The sequence below is a fragment of the Oscarella lobularis genome, chromosome 14 (genome assembly GCF_947507565.1).
Source record: "Oscarella lobularis chromosome 14, ooOscLobu1.1, whole genome shotgun sequence".
NCBI classification, from domain to species: domain Eukaryota; kingdom Metazoa; phylum Porifera; class Homoscleromorpha; order Homosclerophorida; family Oscarellidae; genus Oscarella; species Oscarella lobularis.
The window spans coordinates 1,926,478-1,941,809 of record NC_089188.1 but is presented as its reverse complement, the minus strand read 5'-3'; the positions used below and the strand labels follow the sequence as shown (position 1 = coordinate 1,941,809).

At 45.1% G+C, this 15,332-nt stretch overlaps 9 protein-coding genes and 1 long non-coding RNA gene across 10 annotated transcripts; 5 read left to right on the top strand and 5 right to left on the bottom strand.

Moving 5' to 3' along the window:
- Positions 1-101: 101 nt before the first annotated feature.
- Positions 102-1,992, top strand: LOC136195449 (transforming growth factor beta-2 proprotein-like). The gene has a single exon (XM_065984776.1). The coding sequence runs from the start codon at positions 704-706 to the stop codon at positions 1,928-1,930; it is 1,227 nt and encodes a 408-aa protein (XP_065840848.1). The 5' UTR covers positions 102-703; the 3' UTR covers positions 1,931-1,992.
- A 73-nt stretch (positions 1,993-2,065) lies between these two features.
- On the top strand, positions 2,066-3,666 carry LOC136195448 (transforming growth factor beta-3 proprotein-like). Its single transcript, XM_065984775.1, has 2 exons — positions 2,066-2,615; positions 2,670-3,666. Exons 1-2 carry the CDS (start codon positions 2,207-2,209, stop codon positions 3,587-3,589), a joined length of 1,329 nt encoding a protein of 442 aa, XP_065840847.1. The 5' UTR covers positions 2,066-2,206; the 3' UTR covers positions 3,590-3,666.
- Positions 3,667-3,708: 42 nt separating this feature from the next.
- Positions 3,709-6,961, top strand: LOC136195444 (UV radiation resistance-associated protein-like). The gene is made up of 17 exons (XM_065984771.1): positions 3,709-3,785; positions 3,848-3,959; positions 4,013-4,047; positions 4,101-4,167; positions 4,403-4,506; positions 4,558-4,647; positions 4,714-4,814; positions 4,871-4,976; positions 5,032-5,113; positions 5,170-5,214; positions 5,276-5,360; positions 5,498-5,585; positions 5,640-5,697; positions 5,749-5,914; positions 5,967-6,045; positions 6,108-6,199; positions 6,272-6,961. Exons 1-17 carry the CDS (start codon positions 3,723-3,725, stop codon positions 6,669-6,671), a joined length of 1,773 nt encoding a protein of 590 aa, XP_065840843.1. The 5' UTR covers positions 3,709-3,722; the 3' UTR covers positions 6,672-6,961.
- LOC136195453 (mediator of RNA polymerase II transcription subunit 4-like) lies at positions 6,676-7,632 on the bottom strand. The gene is made up of 6 exons (XM_065984781.1): positions 7,563-7,632; positions 7,437-7,513; positions 7,328-7,385; positions 7,181-7,267; positions 6,939-7,120; positions 6,676-6,888 (listed from the first exon to the last, which is right to left on the bottom strand). Exons 1-6 carry the CDS (start codon positions 7,630-7,632, stop codon positions 6,742-6,744), a joined length of 621 nt encoding a protein of 206 aa, XP_065840853.1. The 3' UTR covers positions 6,676-6,741.
- A 37-nt stretch (positions 7,633-7,669) lies between these two features.
- LOC136195450 (calcium-binding protein 39-like) lies at positions 7,670-9,367 on the bottom strand. The gene is made up of 8 exons (XM_065984777.1): positions 9,182-9,367; positions 8,845-9,128; positions 8,596-8,764; positions 8,477-8,536; positions 8,352-8,417; positions 8,139-8,282; positions 7,974-8,079; positions 7,670-7,916 (listed from the first exon to the last, which is right to left on the bottom strand). The coding sequence occupies exons 1-8, from the start codon at positions 9,287-9,289 to the stop codon at positions 7,816-7,818; spliced, it is 1,038 nt and encodes a 345-aa protein (XP_065840849.1). The 5' UTR covers positions 9,290-9,367; the 3' UTR covers positions 7,670-7,815.
- A 201-nt stretch (positions 9,368-9,568) lies between these two features.
- LOC136195341 (WD repeat and FYVE domain-containing protein 2-like) lies at positions 9,569-11,921 on the top strand. The gene is made up of 12 exons (XM_065984657.1): positions 9,569-9,728; positions 9,781-9,848; positions 9,913-9,986; positions 10,051-10,105; positions 10,165-10,315; positions 10,394-10,506; positions 10,557-10,683; positions 10,740-10,845; positions 10,898-11,002; positions 11,057-11,187; positions 11,245-11,353; positions 11,405-11,921. Exons 1-12 carry the CDS (start codon positions 9,583-9,585, stop codon positions 11,429-11,431), a joined length of 1,212 nt encoding a protein of 403 aa, XP_065840729.1. The 5' UTR covers positions 9,569-9,582; the 3' UTR covers positions 11,432-11,921.
- LOC136195352 (caveolin-1-like) lies at positions 11,444-12,201 on the bottom strand. The gene is made up of 2 exons (XM_065984669.1): positions 12,038-12,201; positions 11,444-11,964 (listed from the first exon to the last, which is right to left on the bottom strand). Exons 1-2 carry the CDS (start codon positions 12,164-12,166, stop codon positions 11,584-11,586), a joined length of 510 nt encoding a protein of 169 aa, XP_065840741.1. The 5' UTR covers positions 12,167-12,201; the 3' UTR covers positions 11,444-11,583.
- Positions 12,202-12,292: 91 nt separating this feature from the next.
- On the bottom strand, positions 12,293-12,972 carry LOC136195353 (uncharacterized). The gene is made up of 2 exons (XR_010671882.1): positions 12,830-12,972; positions 12,293-12,775 (listed from the first exon to the last, which is right to left on the bottom strand). It is a non-coding gene; the product is annotated as an uncharacterized lncRNA (long non-coding RNA).
- Positions 12,973-13,007: 35 nt separating this feature from the next.
- LOC136195347 (deoxyhypusine hydroxylase-like) lies at positions 13,008-14,615 on the top strand. The gene is given in 13 exon segments (XM_065984662.1): positions 13,008-13,058; positions 13,104-13,183; positions 13,230-13,291; positions 13,357-13,385; positions 13,431-13,473; positions 13,543-13,623; positions 13,672-13,754; positions 13,807-13,917; positions 13,971-14,071; positions 14,125-14,205; positions 14,208-14,296; positions 14,348-14,404; positions 14,461-14,615. Coding segments are annotated over 13 exon segments (942 nt in total). The 5' UTR covers position 13,008; the 3' UTR covers positions 14,536-14,615.
- LOC136195351 (uncharacterized) lies at positions 14,416-15,322 on the bottom strand. Its single transcript, XM_065984667.1, has 3 exons — positions 15,248-15,322; positions 15,061-15,190; positions 14,416-15,009 (listed from the first exon to the last, which is right to left on the bottom strand). The coding sequence occupies exons 1-3, from the start codon at positions 15,284-15,286 to the stop codon at positions 14,555-14,557; spliced, it is 624 nt and encodes a 207-aa protein (XP_065840739.1). The 5' UTR covers positions 15,287-15,322; the 3' UTR covers positions 14,416-14,554.
- Between the last annotated feature and the right edge of the window lie 10 nt (positions 15,323-15,332).

Sequence of the window (15,332 nt, the reverse complement as noted above, 5' to 3'; positions counted from 1 at the left end):
TCCCAACTTGAAACGCGGCTTCAGGGCTCGTGCGCCACTCGCCTAAAGCAGATTAGATACTTACACCAACGACAGATGCTCCCCTCCTTGTGTTTGGACTTCGGCACGGTAAGTCGGCATATGTCTTTCTTTTGAGTCTTTGTTCCCTCACGCCAGCAAGCTGCATCTGGGGGTCTCCGACCTTTCATTTGCATCTTGTTTTCCATTACAACGGGAAAACGGAGGGGGCATCCATCGTTTCTGTATTCAAAAGCGATGACCTAATTGCTTTAGTAATGCGTTCGGCTTCTCTACATCTGGCGGCTTGATTTCATCAGCTTGTCGGTATCTGGAGACGCCGGCGTGTAGCTTCCTAGTTTCCTCACCACTTCCGGGAATAAATAGCGAAAAACATGGGGTATTGCCACAAAGAAAGTAGCTAGGAAACTGAGCGCTTTGTCGCTTTGTCGGCGTATCCTTCTAATTAATTTTGTTTATTTATTAGCCCTACTACATAGTGAGAAGCGAAGCCAGCGTGAGTTGGCGGATGAGCTTGAAACGTTGCCCCACACCTAATTTGAGGTCCGGAGTTGGTGGAAAATTCGATTAGCCGTTCAGTCAGTGTCAGCAAAGCCTCACTGGCGGGGCGGTAGACGCAAGTATATAAAGCCGCCGTCCGGCCCATAACCCTCAGTTCGAAGGTTCCCATCCGCCCGTTTAGACCATGTTTACTCGTGTCTTTGTCTTTTTTGTTTTCTGCCTCTGGGCGAGCTTTTCAGCTGCGGCGACTTCGACACCTCGCGATCTGAAACTGAAAGCCGTATCGAGAATGATTCTGAGCAAACTCGGAATGTATTACCCGCCCAACGTCACCGACGCCGATCTCAACGTCGACTCGAAGCTCATCGAAAAATTCAGGATGACGTCAAAAATGAAAGAGCGCGAAGCGGCGAAGGAAAGGGAGAAGAACAACTGGGACGCCTACTACGCGGAAACCATTAACGCCATTGAAATAAGTGAAGTGACAGACAGTGTAAATTGTCCGGAGTCAGGAATGGGCAAAAGTCGTTTCTTTAAATGGAACGAAGACGAGATGAATAAGATTGCAGGAAGTGGTCAAACGGTTCGGGAGGCGCAATTGGAGATCCATTACAATCCGATTAGTTCATCGTCAACTAACTACGGCTATTACGAGACTATCTTCGTCGCGTATCAACAAACGGTTGCTTGTACTGACTCCATCTATCCTTATGCAAAGGTAGTTCTTGATATGAAACACATACGAGCCGACGAGCCGACCTACATTAAGTTCAACGTCACCAAGGCGGTTCGCGATTGGGTGGCGTGCACCGATAGCAAGAGTAATGGGATTGAGATACAGGTGTTTTCAAGCCGCCAGTGCGCTCTTCCGTCGTCGTCTTCTCTTTCTCCTTATGGTCAATCGAGTCAAAGTCTGATTAGCGAGGCAAGCACTGATTACAGCCAATCTATCAAAGTTGATGACGACGCTCCGATGGATAATAGGCCGCATCTGTTTGTTGTAACTGAGAGCTCTCCTCAAAGTAAGCTGCTCAGACGAAAGCGTCGTAGACGTCAAGCTGTTGATTTGGAATACTGCAACAGTCTGTCCGGAAATGAGGCCGAAAATTGCTGCGTGCGAGAATTTTACATCGATTTCAAGAACGATTTGAACTGGTTGTGGATCCTTGAACCAAAGGGTATCTGGGTGAATGACTGCTCAGGCGAGTGTCCCCTGCTTTGGGCCGAGAACGGGAATTACACTCAAATAATCAACGAGTATCGGTTCCTAAATCCCGAAGCGTCTGTCGCACCGTGCTGCTCACCAAAGACTCTCGAAGACATCGACATTTATCATCTCCCCGGAGGCACTGGTCCACCAATTGTAAGCGTGCTCACAGACGCATCTGTCACGTCGTGCGTTTGCTCGTAGTTTTTTATATTTAAATAGGATGCTTTAATTAACCTCTAAAAAGTAGTCGAATTGGAACCGACTGTATGGTGTCAGCGTCAGCCCTTACTTCCGCCGGCGGCGCTCTCTGCTAATTTGTCCTTTGGTCGCTTGCATGGACTCCTCTGCTAGTTGCCAGGGTAGCGAGGCCTAATGGATTTCATCTAGCTAAATTTAGTCTTGTGACCAAGCGACGCGGAGTAAAGTGAGCAATGAAATAACGGGGCATTGTGTTAGGTTGATTCTGCGGCTCGTTGCATGTTGAAGCAAATAAGTACCAGCTCGTTCAAGGTACCAACCATTTGGCTGAAACGTTCTCGAGACGAAGCGATGAAACGTCTTTTTTGTGTATGTCTCAGTCTTATTTGCCTTTGCACGCTATTCCTTGCTCATGCGTCCGAGTCAGAGAGCATAAACGACATGAAAAGTGCGAAGTTGAAGGCAATTCGAGGGCAAATACTTAGCAAACTTGGCTTGACATCTGCTCCATCGTTGACACCCGAGCAAGTAGCGGCGATTCCTATACCTGAAGACATAAAGAAGGTCTTTAACGTGTCGCAAGAAATGGCGGAAAAGAAGACATTTGAGATGAAGAATAAGCTAGCTAAAGAAAGCGCCATGTATTACGCTCAAACTGTATACACAACTACAGTGAAAGAAGACAAAGGTCAGCAGTAGTCCTAATTTATAACCATGACAGTGATTAGATATACTTCCTTAGCTCATCCGTGCAATTCGTGGTGGAACAAGTGGTATCCAACGTCTCTTTTCTATTCGGTAAACATGTCGGAAGTTAGTCAACTGGTTCTATCCGATCCCGACTACGGTCGCGTCGTTTCTGCTAAGCTTCGTCTTTGTCAAGTAAATCCTGACTCTTCGGTTGTCGTATCGCCTGATCCCGAACAACTACTTGAAGTATATCAAATCAACTACTGCTCTTGGGGCTTACAGAAGACTAACTACATGTCGACAAACTGCGTAAAGAAATCCGCTCGCGACTATGTCGAATTTGACGTCACAAAAGCGGTAAAACGATGGATCGAAGATCCCTCCACCAACCACGGCATCGAAGTTGTTGTTCATCCAGGAAAAAGATCACCTTACACAGGCGGATTTTTCTCTTCAAACACTTTAGAAGTTGCCTTTGGGGAAGACGGCAGTGACCAACCCCAGATTATTATCATGTTCCAAAGAGACGAACAGCTGACGCAGAATGAGAGGCGTCGTCGAAGAGATGTCCATTGTGCACCAATTAACAATCCTCCTTTGACTCCCGTCAATCCTCCGACAAAAGAAAAGAGAAGGAAAAGACAAAGTCTTGCAGAGGCTGACAGCAGTTGTTGCAGTCTCACTCCGCTCTACATTGATTTTCATCGTGACTTGGGTTATTATTGGATCATTGAACCAAAGGGTTATTGGGCTAATGAGTGTGCGGGAGAGTGCCCAAATTTTCTAGAGAGTGACATAGAGCACGGTCAGATTCTGAGTCTATACTATAGCGTCAATCCAGCGGCATCTGCTTCGCCATGCTGCGTTTCAAAAGCATACGAACCGATTGACGTTCTATATGTAACCGACAAAGGCAGGCTAAAAGTGAAGGAAATGACTGACATGATTGCAGCTGAATGCACGTGTAGATAGCATAGAGGTTAAGTTTTTCACTGTCATTAAAAGCCCAACTTTTGTTCGAATACATGCACGCACGCACGCAGTTTTAACTTTTTTGAATTCGCGGGCTTTCACACTTCGAGCGTGCGCACAAAGAGTCACTGCAATGACTGCAAATGCGTTGGTTTCTCTTCGTCGAGGCCATCACGTCGACCTTCCGTCGCATCAGGTATCCTAATCGTAACGCTGGACTTGAGTTGATTTCTAGCGGGGCCTCTTTTGGGGTTCCAGCGCCGGCTGAGACACTTGCGGAGCGTATCGGGCCGAAATATTGCCATAGCTCACCCAGAACACAGCCTAGTAGACTCTTACTACACCCTACATAATATCGACTCAGCGGAGGGTCAGTAAACGAGCTCTTTTCGATCGAAATGAGAGAACGTTCTCGCTCATTAGAAATCTACCGAAGCGAAGTCATCTATCGATCATCGGTAAGACTTGCAAAGAAAGGCAAAAAGTTCGCGTTAACGCAAATCGCAAATAGAACCCCAATTGGGCCGGAATCGATCCGATAAACGCAATACGAGATCGAAAATGTATAGCAAGTCCAGGTAAGAGCCACTTATCGAAAACAGTTTTCGGCACGTGCATAAACATTTAGACAGAGAAGTATATTAACCACTATAGGGCCAGAAATTTTCAAAGACTCTGTTTACTATAGATTGTAGCCAAGGGGTCGTTATTAATAATGATTATAGTTGGTAAATAGATTTGTACTGGCCGCTTAGACCTACGGTGGTTGCTATAGATTATTATTGATGCTGTATTGTTATAATTGCGGTGTAGCTTTCATTGTACGAGTTTGGGCACGGCCCGAAGGGAAATCCGATTTCAAGGCCATCATTAATTGGACAGTCGATCTCGGAGCCCTCATCTACATCGGAGTCAAAGTAAGCAAGAGAAGAGATTCAAGAAGGCTTTCAAATAGTATTTGTACTAAGGTCGTAGATGGCAAAGAACGTCATCCGCTAAATTCCGTGATTTTTGGAATGTTTGAAGGATTTTACGTGGCACCTCCCGTAGAGCAATCGGTAATACATACATATTAAAATTTACCGCCACGATCGATGCGTGAGATAAAACGGGGTGTCTTCTAGAAATTGTCTCGAGAGGCTTTAGAGGCTTCGTTAGTATTGAAAACGATTGCTGTGGAAAGGAGCCTCGTTTTGCCAACTTACACGACTATTGGTTTAAAAGAGTAATATTCGAATTAGACTCAGCGCACGTGTGTGGATCGAGACGTCACTTTTTTAGACTACAAAGATTGCAGGTGGCACTGAACGATGTTCGGCGCAACGGTAAGATGCTGGAGTTGGATATGGAAAGAAAGTGGAATCAGAGGAAGAGAAGGAGTGCTAAGGTACGCAAAAAGAAGGCCACTACTATAGCAGTACTTGACGTTTTTTTTAATTAAGCGAAAAGAGATTGATATTGTTGAGACAAGGATTCGAATGTTAAAAGATCAAACGGACCGTTTAGCCATATCGTTGCGAAGCGGTGAGAAAAAGACGCCACAGGGGGTTAGTCAATTGTACTACTGCATTTCTGTTTAGAAAAGAAAGAACTCGAAAGAGTAAACGACATTGTAAAAGCAACTGGTAAAATCCTGATATGTGCATGTATAAAGTATATGGACTATGTGTGTGGGTGTGTGTGTAGGCGAACAGCTTTGCGTAAAGCGCTCCAAGATAGGGGACGTGGAGAAAAGCCTTGAAAAAGAACGAAAGGCATTTACATCCAAACTGTAAGAAGTAGAGCATAGAGAGATACGTAGTATTCAGACCCCCCTTGGGCCTAAGATGTTGGTACGTATTATAAGGGTGGGCCTTAGACGCGTTCAAACGTTTTTATTGACTTGGCCTGAGATTGAGTTGTTGTTAGGGAGTCATTTCGGGACGTAAGGCGGCGTTTGCGATATCGACGATGCAATCTTCTGTGTCAATTAGGTCAAATTTTTCCTATCTCTGCAGTAAACCGCTACGTCTTTGGAAGATCTAAATAATTGGTTTATTTATTTAAATAGGCTTCGGATAAGTTTTCCATTTTAAATATTCCACTTCCGCCTGCTGAGAAATATTCAGGTGCTCCAAAAGTTCTCTCTCTATTAGCCTGTTTGGGAATTTGGCCGTTAGGATTTGACGATATGAAAGTGGGAACGGCTTTAGGCTTTGTTGTTCAACTGATATCGGCTGTCTCGTGCATACTTCATATTCGTTTGCGTTATGAAGTCATTATGAACGGGTCAATGTCTGTGATTAGGGATCACATCCGAAGGGATTTTGAAAGTGGAGAAAGAGAGTAGGAGGGATTTGTGGAAGAAAGCCCTATTTTTCACGTATGACCTTTGTAGCTTCAATCTCTATGCGAGAACGAAAAATAGGGAAAAATTTAAGTACGGGATTTATTTACTAAACTTCGACATATTTCAGGTTGAAAATAATTCCCACGTCCTTTGACCCATATTATTGTGATGGTATTCTTTGTACTGTAGTTGTGCCAGGCATGCGAACTAAAGCAAATTAACGACATGGCGTATACCTTACCGAATCTTTTCTATTTATTTCGACATTTTGCAAGAGCTCGGTAAGAGTTGAATCCCACAAGCGTGTCTACAAGTAGTAGATCTGTACTCATTTATCTCATTTTTTTCTACAGTGACGCCTGTGCCAAAGTGTCTAATTTACCGCCGGCTTATGCGGAAATTGATGGTTCCGTACGAGCTTCTTCCATAGACTCTTCCTCTCTGCCGCCACCCCCTCCTTACGAAGAAGTCTCGACAAGCACCCAGCAACAACCAGATCCCGCGCCTCCGCATCCAGTCCCTCAAGCGCCAGAAAACGGTGAAAATTTGTCGTCAAATTGCGAGCCATCTACCGACCAAGCAATAAGCACAATGACAAAAAGCAGTCCTACCCTAATACGAGGCAATACGCGATTGGCAAGCGCAGGCTTCGGCGCAGCGGCCGTCGCCAAGTCGCTACGACCTGCCGGACGAGGAAAAGAAAAAAGGGGAGAACAGGCGAACAATAAGGAACGCAATAGCGCCGAAACATGACTCGTTCGTTCTCTCTTTTATTAGTTAACATTATTCTTTTTGTGTTTGCTACTAATAATTAAGTAATTAATCAAAGATCTTCACTCGACGAAGACGAATCAGAGGAGGAGGACGAAGACGAATCAGAACTCGTATCGGACATTTTATCATTTGCCGGCGCCGAACCGTTGGGCAGGCCAGAATTCGAAGCGGAAGTGCCCCCCTGCTCGTCAGAATTCTAGTAACATTCGAATTTCGGCTAACCCTATAGTTATCAATTCGTTTTACCTTAGACAAAAGAGATTTTACGTCAGCAGACGGTTTCCATGGCGCTTCGGTTGCGTCTTCGGCCCCGCCTCCTTTGAACTCGTCTGACGTTTCGTCGCTCGTCGATCGACTCTTATTGCATCTCATCAGCGCGCCCGATCTCATTTCGATGTCGCTTGGATACGGACGACGCCCGTCCGTTGCTAAGCAACGTTTCCATAATAATTGTATTATTTAATTATTTGCGTCTTTTTTTTCTCTACTTGGGTCCCATCCGGTCGGGGGAGTCGTTATACCGGCCAGACTCAACTGGTGAGCGTATTTGACCAATTCCTCTGATGATATGACGGCTGTGTGTATAGGGATGTTTGATAGTAATATCTTCGTGGTGTATTCACACGTGGTCTCACCGTCATTCGCTTTGCGAATTGCTGTCGCCTTCTGTTTCGCTTTGTACAGAGACTGTTCCTGATGAAACAGTAAGAAATCATGTTTTTCTCGCGTTCTAGTCTTGCGCACGAGCAGTTTTTCGGCTTGGCGAAGCTGAGCGACAATCGCTTTCACTTCTTTCTCGTCCGGGACGCTTCTTTGGACGACTAAAGGCCCGGTAAACCAGGCATAATTTCCCATAGAATCTTATACCACCTGCAGTCACTATGGATCGAATGTGATCTTCCGCCTGGGACGAGAATTTCGTCTCGTCTTCCTTTTCCATCAGGGGATCGAATAGCCCGGATACGCGTACACGTTGATTGTTGATTGGGGAGGAGTATGACTCTTGCACTATACCATATCAGTACGTACTGTATGAACAAAAAAGAGCTCGATGCGCGTATAGTAGAAAAAAGATCCCCCATCCCCACCCCTCCCTCACTCTCAGCAATAACTTAGTATCAGTTCAAGACACTGCTGCTGCAGCAGGTGCACCAGCGGCACTTGGATTCAATTCCTTGATTTGTTTGATAACATATGCCTTCTCGTCATTGAATTGCTCGTCCTCTGCAAAGAAAATTTGTATTAATATCTTATGTATTATTAGCTTGGGATTAAATTAACCTGATCTGTCGTTGTGAAATTTTGAGAGGAAGTCTATCAACTTTTCTTTGTTCTTCAGGAGTATGTCGAAAATGGGTTTCGCCTTGTTGGGATTTGCAACGAAAACCTAAATTCGTCCATTACTTTTTTTCCCCCCCTATATAAAACGAGCCTTTCTTTTCCTACTTTGAAAACGTGAAAAGCTTCGAATTGAATATTTCTACTTCGATCTTTCAACATGTTCATCATTATTTTCAGATTATCCGAATTGCTAATGTATCGCGTCATCGTCGTAAAATTGTGCCTGTCCAGAAGCAACTCTCCCAAAAGCTAAAACGCCCCCCACAAAAAAAAGGTAAAAGAAGAACGCGCTCTTTGTCCCTGCTTTCAAATTCAAACCTTGAGCGATTGTCTCTTTGTCACGTAGTTCTCCGAATCCAGCAACCTCGCATACCGACTGAAAACCTGAAACACACAAAGGCGCGTATTTTTCTGTATTGGTGCTGTTCTTGTTGAGGTCATACAGCGTCGTAGTTGCGTTCCAGGAATTCGGCGCAAAGGATCTTGTGTCTAGTGAGGAGTTCCTGTAGAAATGAAATGATCGATTATTAGTTCCCCTTCAATTGATACTTCCACCACTTGCCCTAAAAGTTGAAAAGGCATCCGAAGCAATGTCGAACGTGGACATCTCAACGAAACGAAAGAATAGATAAATGTCGTCCGACTGTAGAACAATTTTCGCCAGCGCCTCGTGCTTGACGCACTCTCGCAACATAATGCCGCAATTCAAAGCGACGGCGGAATTCTCATACCTCAAAAAAATAAAAAAATAATCAATTAATGAAATCCGAAATTTAATTAATTAATCTCCAATAATTAGTCGATTTCTCACCCTTTGACGAGCAGATGAAGCAGCTCCTCTTTCGTGCACAAATATTCGACGGTCGGAGATCGCGTTCCGATCTGTCGTCTCAAGACGTTATTGAAAACCTGCGCGAGATCCTTTCGCGCTTCGAATTCCAATCGTTCGAGATTCCCGACGAGAGTGACGAGCAAATCGGAGTTGTAGAACTCTTGGGCGAGCTGCGCTATCATTTCGCTTTGCGGCTCGGCGTCCGCCGTGCCGTATACCATCGTTTTCATCGCCGCTAGGCTCTTTGAGATCTCTTCGATCGCCTGTGCGACGTCGGTTCGCTTTTTGGGGGGTGTTTTCGAGACGTTGCGCTTACTCGGTCGGCTTTTTTGCCCGTGGTCTCGCGCTCGTACGTCGACCAGGCGTCTTTGACCGATTTTACGAGCTCCTGCGGACTTTTCGGTGAGGATTTGAATAGAGGCATTGCTTTGCTGGCCAAGGACGCTTTCGAATCACCCTGTGCGACGAACGGAGTCGACGACGCCCGACGAAATAGGCGTGGTTCTCGTCAATCCGGGAAATACTGCTAAAGAAATACATTAAGTTCTTTCGTCGAATCATTGATATAGACATTGATGTAAACTTTGTTTTCTTACTGTACATGTTTACGGCTAAGCATTTCAATAGAAAAAAAGTAAGCTGAATTTTCTACGCGTGCGATCGAAGTGACGTCATGCCTACTCACATGACATATTCCCTTTAGAGCGAAGCGAGAGAATGGCATCGGCCGCTGTGACTTCCTCGGCGTCTAAACGCCGCGTAAGCCCAGTGCTCGTCAACAAGCTCGAATCGGCCGGCCACACGGTCAACGAAGCCTTCATTATTCCCCACGAAGACGCGGTCGTAACGGCGGGCGAAGACAAGTACAATCCCCGCGACGAGCCTTCTTCTCGACAGCTCTATTGGGCATTCTAGAACGGTTCGCGTCTGGCTCCTACGCGAAAGCGGCGAATATTGGCCGAGCATATGCCAAACGACGCCGTGTACGTTCCCCCCTTTTGTTTTCTATCGCGCGTCGAAGGTCAAATGTATGGGATTCTTTTTTAGCTGCGGCCACGTCGCTCGCCTACAACGGCGAGACGAGACGTCTCTTTATTGGATTTTCTTCCGGCGCCATCACGGTTTGGAGGCGAACAAACGTTTTCCCAAAGAGTAATCGAATTGATTTTTCTTTTTTCTCTAAAGGAATTCTCTCTCACCGAAGACTTCAATCGAATGACTCTGCGTAGAAACTATTCGGGTGAAATAATTCGTAGGGATTAATTAATTAATTAATTAATTACATATAACTGTTTTTAGCTCATATGAATCGTGTCAGTCAAATGGTCTTTTCGCTCGAGCACGAATGGATTCTAAGCGTCGGTCGAGACAAATGCCTCCAATGGCATTCGACGGAGAGCGGACATCGTCTTGGGGGTCACCAGATTAGTGCCTGGTGTTTATCACTACAATATCATTTTTTAATTAAAAATCTAGTCTGTTCGAATACGAACGCGTTTCCCTTTTTCCTTGACTTTTTCTTCTCCACGTTTGACGCGGAATCGAAGCACATTTTTGTAGGAGATTTTTCCGGCCTGATACACGTTCTGAAAATAGAGGAAAATTCCATTAACGAAGTGACGACGCTAAAAGGTCACAGCGGTAAGCGACATCTAAATTTGACAATAAAATATTACTGGTTTTTTTTTCAGGAAGCATCCGATCATTGTCTTGGGATCCGGACAAGCGGCTTCTATTTTCTGGGAGTTTTGATGAAGTCATCGTCGTGTGGGATATCGGCTCTCAAAAAGGAACTGCTTTCGAATTGAGTGGTCATCAGTGAGAAATTCAATCGGTGTATCATTTGCTACATATTATATTGATGACATTTGTAGAGATCACGTGAGAGCCGTGTGCTACATTCCTCACGCTCGAAAACTTCTTTCTAGCGGCGACGACAAAAAGTTGGTCGTTTGGAATTTGGAGTCGCCTAAAAAGGAGGTTGGAGAGAGACACGATGAAAAATACTGTTGGTTCTCAGACTACTTTTTAGACTCCTGTTTGGGCGGAAAGCGACATCTGCGAGAAATGCAGTGCTGCCTTTTTCTGGAACGTCAAGGAAATGTGGCAAAAGAAGAAACTACAGTTGAATAGACAGGTCGATACAATACTTTTTATCGGCTATTGCTTTAGTTTGCGAGTCTGTTTATAGCATCATTGCCGGAGTTGCGGACTGGCCGTGTGCAACAAATGCTCAAAGCAGTCGTCGTGTCTTCCTTCAATGGGATTTGAGTATCCCGTGCGTCTTTGCAACGAATGCAATGACAAGCTCACAGACGAAGAGTAAGTGGAGAGAAAGCATTTCTCTTACAATGACGTAAAAGCGAATTTTATTATTAGTCAAAAGACGACGACCAAGTTTTTTGACCTCAAACACGAAGTGATGTACATGTATTATGATCCCACAAAGTGCCACTTACTCACAGTCGGCTCGGACAAAGTAGTCAAGGTAAGACTCTCTTCGTTTTGCTTGAAGATAATCTAGACTTATATATTCTAGCTATGGGACATCAAATCGATTCTATGACTCGAATGCAGGTATTAGCACATGGGGTTTTCATTTTGAGTGATTAACGTACGCAGTCGTCGCAACAAAATATCATGAACACAAATACAGGAAAGCAAGACACCGAAAAAAGAAAGAAAAAGCTAACAGTGCATTTCTGCCCCGCCCCCTCCTTAAACGTCCTTGATTCCCGACAGTGTCGACGGATAGGGTTTGAAAACGAAATTGGCGTTGATTCTGCTAAAGATAAGTCCCCAAGCGCTATAGAAAGGCTCGCAGAAGAGCGTGATGAACGTGCGATAGATCGACGCGTAGATGTTGACTCCGACGTAAAAAGCGCGTATCATAGGATTGATCATCCACACGGTGGTGAATGCGAGCAACGCGAACGTCAGTCCCCACATGAACGAGAGCAGGACGGAGAAGAGAACAGCGAAGATCTTGTACACGATGCTCGCCGTGTATGTGTAGACCAATTGCGAGACGTTGAACACTTGGGGAATACTGCTCATCGTCGCGCCTTGCGGTTCGCGAAATATGTCGTCGAATTCGACCTAGAGGTAAGAATAGAGATATTGTTGATTGATTACTTGGCTGGGTGCTCTCACACCTCGCTGACTGCCTTACTCGAACTTCGTTGCTAACGCTTTGCGGATCCGGCATACTCATTTCTGTGACTGTGTGCGTCGTAGATGCTGAAATGGGTGCGACTTCGCTTCGCTTTTCGTCGATGCTCTCGTAGTTCCCTGGCTCCATTCTTCTCGATCAGCGTGTTGCAACAGACGGTCTCGTGATTAGCTCGCGGTGCACGTGCGCGGATGACGAGAAGGCGCGCTATTGGCCCGCCGTTCAAATGCCCGTGCTTAGGGAATGCATTGTACATACGGTGTATAGTGTATCGAGACGTTCTACACGTTGAATTCGACTCAGCACGTAAAAGCTTAGCAAAGAAATCCGCAAGTCTCAGTGTCAGGCTTCTAAGATTCTTGTCTGCTCTTCACGAAGAATGTCTGGATACGGCCTGAGCGTGAGCTTTGCTTTGATGTTGCTCAGTGCCAGTCCCATTGACGCAAATAAGGGATTCAGCATACAAAAGCAGTAATCACGGTAAACGTCTGCCCAAGGTTTCATACACATCCGAGCAAGACGCTGCATTGGAATTGCACACCAGGTGCAGCTGAAAGAACTCACTGTAAAGCAGCAACTCCACACCATGGCAAGTAAAAATGAAAAAATAAGAGCTAGAACATTGTAGACCACAGTTCCTGTACACCCGTAGATTGCTTTGGCAACTTGGGGTATGAAGGGCAACACGTAAATATCGTCTGCAGGTTGAGACTCTAGTATTACGTTTTCATAATCAATCTAAAGACATTGCGCCATGTAGGCGGAATCAGGCTCTGCATGATGCGTGCTTGCCTTCATCAAAGGGCTTTCGCACACTGACAGTTGATCACTCAGCGTTTCCATATTGTTTGACTGCAGAAGCGTGCCTCGATTGACTTCTTTTTCGCTGACAGACTGGTAGTTGTTGGGAGGGTCCATAGTGTGCTCACGTGACTGCTCACGTGCAGGGTCGCAATAGCGTGCTCTACAGTATGGCGGAATCGGTCGAGCGACTAGAAGCCGTTCTACTAGATCAATCGAAGTATCCTAAGCTCAGCACTACTCCCTTTCTAATTTAGCGTTTTAGCACTCTTCCTGAGCGCTTTCGGGCGCTGTTTTCCCTGAGAAACATCGGAGGCGCGAAAGCAATCGCCGCCATAGAGAAATGTACGCAAACCAAGCAGACACAATCACGTTCAAGATTCACTTTTAGGCTTTTCTGATCCGTCTGAGCTATTTAAGCACGAATGCGCGTATTGCCTGGGACAGATGCAGGTAGGTGTACACAAAGAAACATAGAGAGGGAGAGAAAGAGAATTTCCTCACACACTGTGTTGTAGGACCCGAGAGCCAACTCTGTCTTGATAAAGTAAACGATTTTGGCACTGGAAAATCATACCAGCATGCCTTGTAGGCTACTCAATGATACAAATCAGGAAACAGTTGTCAGACATGAGGTTAATCTTATACTGTATTGCATTTGTACCGACTAGAGGGGCCTAAACTCTACTGAATCTTTTTTACAGGCCGGAGAGGCGTTAGCTGCTATTGCAGATTCTTCGGTTCTTCCTGTGTTGGAACGTCACGTGTCTGATCCCATTGCTGAGGTTTTCACGTTTGTTCGTTTCGTCTAATAATACGTTTGACATTTGCAGGTGGCAGAGACATGTCGAATTGCAGTCGACAAGTTGCAATATATCAATAGTGCCGAGTATAAGAAAGAAGAGGCCGACCTGAGGTAGTTTACAGAATTGGAATCTCATCGGCAGTATAGTTTTCTTTTCGTTTAGTTCAAATCCCTTTCGTTCTGTCGATCCAGCACCTCCTAGGAAAGAAGCAGCGTTTCTTACTTTAGAAGAGGAACTGTTGAACGAAAGCCTTCCTTTATTTAGGAGATACAGGTCAGCTTACAGCTAGCTCTCTTAGCTAATCTTCATCTATTAGCTCTGCACAGAGCCTTATTTACACTGAGAAATTCCCAAACTGCCGAAAGCGTACTGGCGCTTTCGAGAGGACTTAGAGACAAAAGCAGCGCCTTATTCAGACACGAAATAGGTATTGCATGCATAAAATGTTGTGAAAAAAACCGATAATGATAATCACTCTAGCCTACGTTCTGGGTCAGATGCAACATCCAGGCGCTGTTCCATACCTAAAAGAGGCGAGCAACTTTTCGTACAGCGTAATCTCGACGAACATTTCTAACAGGGCCTTGAAAATTTGACCGAACACGCAATGGTTCGCCACGAATGTGCAGAAGCACTCGGCTCAATAGCAACAGTACCAAAAGCAAATTGTCTAATTAATCAATTATCTAAACGCGTTCCTCAGGAGGAATGCCGGACGATTCTAACTCAGTATCTCGACGACGAACAACGCATAGTCAAAGTTTGTGTACCTTTATTTAATAAATCACGCATTTTAGGTGGTACATATTCATATAGGAAAGCTGCCAAGTGGCGTTGGACATGTACCGTCATGAAACCAGCAACGAATTTCAATACTGCACGAATACTTAGTTAACTAGAACGAACATCTCTACTGATTCTCGTGAACTGATCTCAATATTCGAAAGAGAAATCTCGGCGCGTCGTTTGCATCCATGACGATGTCTTCTCGCATGAACTCCGGAAAGGGAAGAAGAGCTCGGCCAATGCTCTTGCGTCTCAGTCCCGACGTTTCCGGCACTTCCGGGTTGTATTCGATTTCCTCCTCGTTTTCGTCGTGATGTAAGAGAAACGCTTTTCCTTTAGGACCGTTTGAAAATCGACATTCGAACGTTTTCGACGATTTTGATTCCGTTTTGAATTCGACGTCGATTCCCGTTAGGAGTGAGTAGAATTCGTTCGATTTTTTAAATTTTGAATTGTCTTTGATTTTCGATTTTTTCACGTTCTCCTTCGTCATTTCGTCGAGTTTCTGTTCGAGATCGATCTTGGCCTGCTTGAGTTCGTCGATTGTTGACGTCAGGTGAGCTATCTGGGCGTCGGAATCTAAAACATTCCGTTTATGCATACATTTTACGTTTTCTATCGTTTCTTTGCCTTTTTCGAGTCTTTTAGCCACTTCTTGAGCTTTTCGTAGTCGCTCTTCAACTTTTGTCGTGCGCATAGTAAGTAAATCTTCGTATTTTCTTCTCCAAACGCTTTCCGTGTCTGCCCTCGATGCGGCGCCCTAAAAACGAGACCCAATCTTCGAAAAATTGCTTAGATGTCGATTCTGCTGATGTACAGTAGATATGGTGTCCGTAATTTCGCTGCTGTTATCCATAGAATTGCTGAAATATTTCAAACGTAGAGCGGTACTTAGCGCATGC

What these genes read in the sequence shown, in the direction of transcription:
- LOC136195341 (XM_065984657.1), top strand. Translation starts at nt 9,583, where the DNA reads ATGGCATCGGCCGCTGTGACTTCCTCGGCGTCTAAACGCCGCGTAAGC. An exon ending in GACGCTAAAAGGTCACAGCG is followed by an intron (nt 10,507 to 10,556) that starts GTAAGCGACATC and finishes TTTTTTTTTCAG; the next exon opens with GAAGCATCCGATCATTGTCT. An exon ending in GACAAGCTCACAGACGAAGA is followed by an intron (nt 11,188 to 11,244) that starts GTAAGTGGAGAG and finishes TTTTATTATTAG; the next exon opens with TCAAAAGACGACGACCAAGT.
- LOC136195449 (XM_065984776.1), top strand. Translation starts at nt 704, where the DNA reads ATGTTTACTCGTGTCTTTGTCTTTTTTGTTTTCTGCCTCTGGGCGAGC.
- LOC136195352 (XM_065984669.1), bottom strand. Translation starts at nt 12,166, where the DNA reads ATGGAGCCAGGGAACTACGAGAGCATCGACGAAAAGCGAAGCGAAGTC. An exon ending in GCGTTAGCAACGAAGTTCGA is followed by an intron (nt 11,965 to 12,037) that starts GTAAGGCAGTCA and finishes TCTTACCTCTAG; the next exon opens with GTCGAATTCGACGACATATT.
- LOC136195453 (XM_065984781.1), bottom strand. Translation starts at nt 7,632, where the DNA reads ATGGAAAAGGAAGACGAGACGAAATTCTCGTCCCAGGCGGAAGATCAC. An exon ending in AATTCGCAAAGCGAATGACG is followed by an intron (nt 7,268 to 7,327) that starts GTGAGACCACGT and finishes CTATACACACAG; the next exon opens with CCGTCATATCATCAGAGGAA. An exon ending in CCCGACCGGATGGGACCCAA is followed by an intron (nt 7,121 to 7,180) that starts GTAGAGAAAAAA and finishes AACGTTGCTTAG; the next exon opens with CAACGGACGGGCGTCGTCCG.
- LOC136195351 (XM_065984667.1), bottom strand. Translation starts at nt 15,286, where the DNA reads ATGGATAACAGCAGCGAAATTACGGACACCATATCTACT. An exon ending in TTACGGACACCATATCTACT is followed by an intron (nt 15,191 to 15,247) that starts GTACATCAGCAG and finishes TCTCGTTTTTAG; the next exon opens with GGCGCCGCATCGAGGGCAGA. An exon ending in GGCTAAAAGACTCGAAAAAG is followed by an intron (nt 15,010 to 15,060) that starts GCAAAGAAACGA and finishes GGAATGTTTTAG; the next exon opens with ATTCCGACGCCCAGATAGCT.
- LOC136195444 (XM_065984771.1), top strand. Translation starts at nt 3,723, where the DNA reads ATGACTGCAAATGCGTTGGTTTCTCTTCGTCGAGGCCATCACGTCGAC. An exon ending in TAATATCGACTCAGCGGAGG is followed by an intron (nt 3,960 to 4,012) that starts GTCAGTAAACGA and finishes CTCGCTCATTAG; the next exon opens with AAATCTACCGAAGCGAAGTC. An exon ending in AAGTCATCTATCGATCATCG is followed by an intron (nt 4,048 to 4,100) that starts GTAAGACTTGCA and finishes AATCGCAAATAG; the next exon opens with AACCCCAATTGGGCCGGAAT.
- LOC136195448 (XM_065984775.1), top strand. Translation starts at nt 2,207, where the DNA reads ATGTTGAAGCAAATAAGTACCAGCTCGTTCAAGGTACCAACCATTTGG. An exon ending in TACAGTGAAAGAAGACAAAG is followed by an intron (nt 2,616 to 2,669) that starts GTCAGCAGTAGT and finishes ATACTTCCTTAG; the next exon opens with CTCATCCGTGCAATTCGTGG.
- LOC136195450 (XM_065984777.1), bottom strand. Translation starts at nt 9,289, where the DNA reads ATGCCTCTATTCAAATCCTCACCGAAAAGTCCGCAGGAGCTCGTAAAA. An exon ending in ATGCCTTTTCAACTTTTAGG is followed by an intron (nt 8,537 to 8,595) that starts GCAAGTGGTGGA and finishes TCATTTCTACAG; the next exon opens with GAACTCCTCACTAGACACAA. An exon ending in AAGCTTTTCACGTTTTCAAA is followed by an intron (nt 8,080 to 8,138) that starts GTAGGAAAAGAA and finishes GGACGAATTTAG; the next exon opens with GTTTTCGTTGCAAATCCCAA.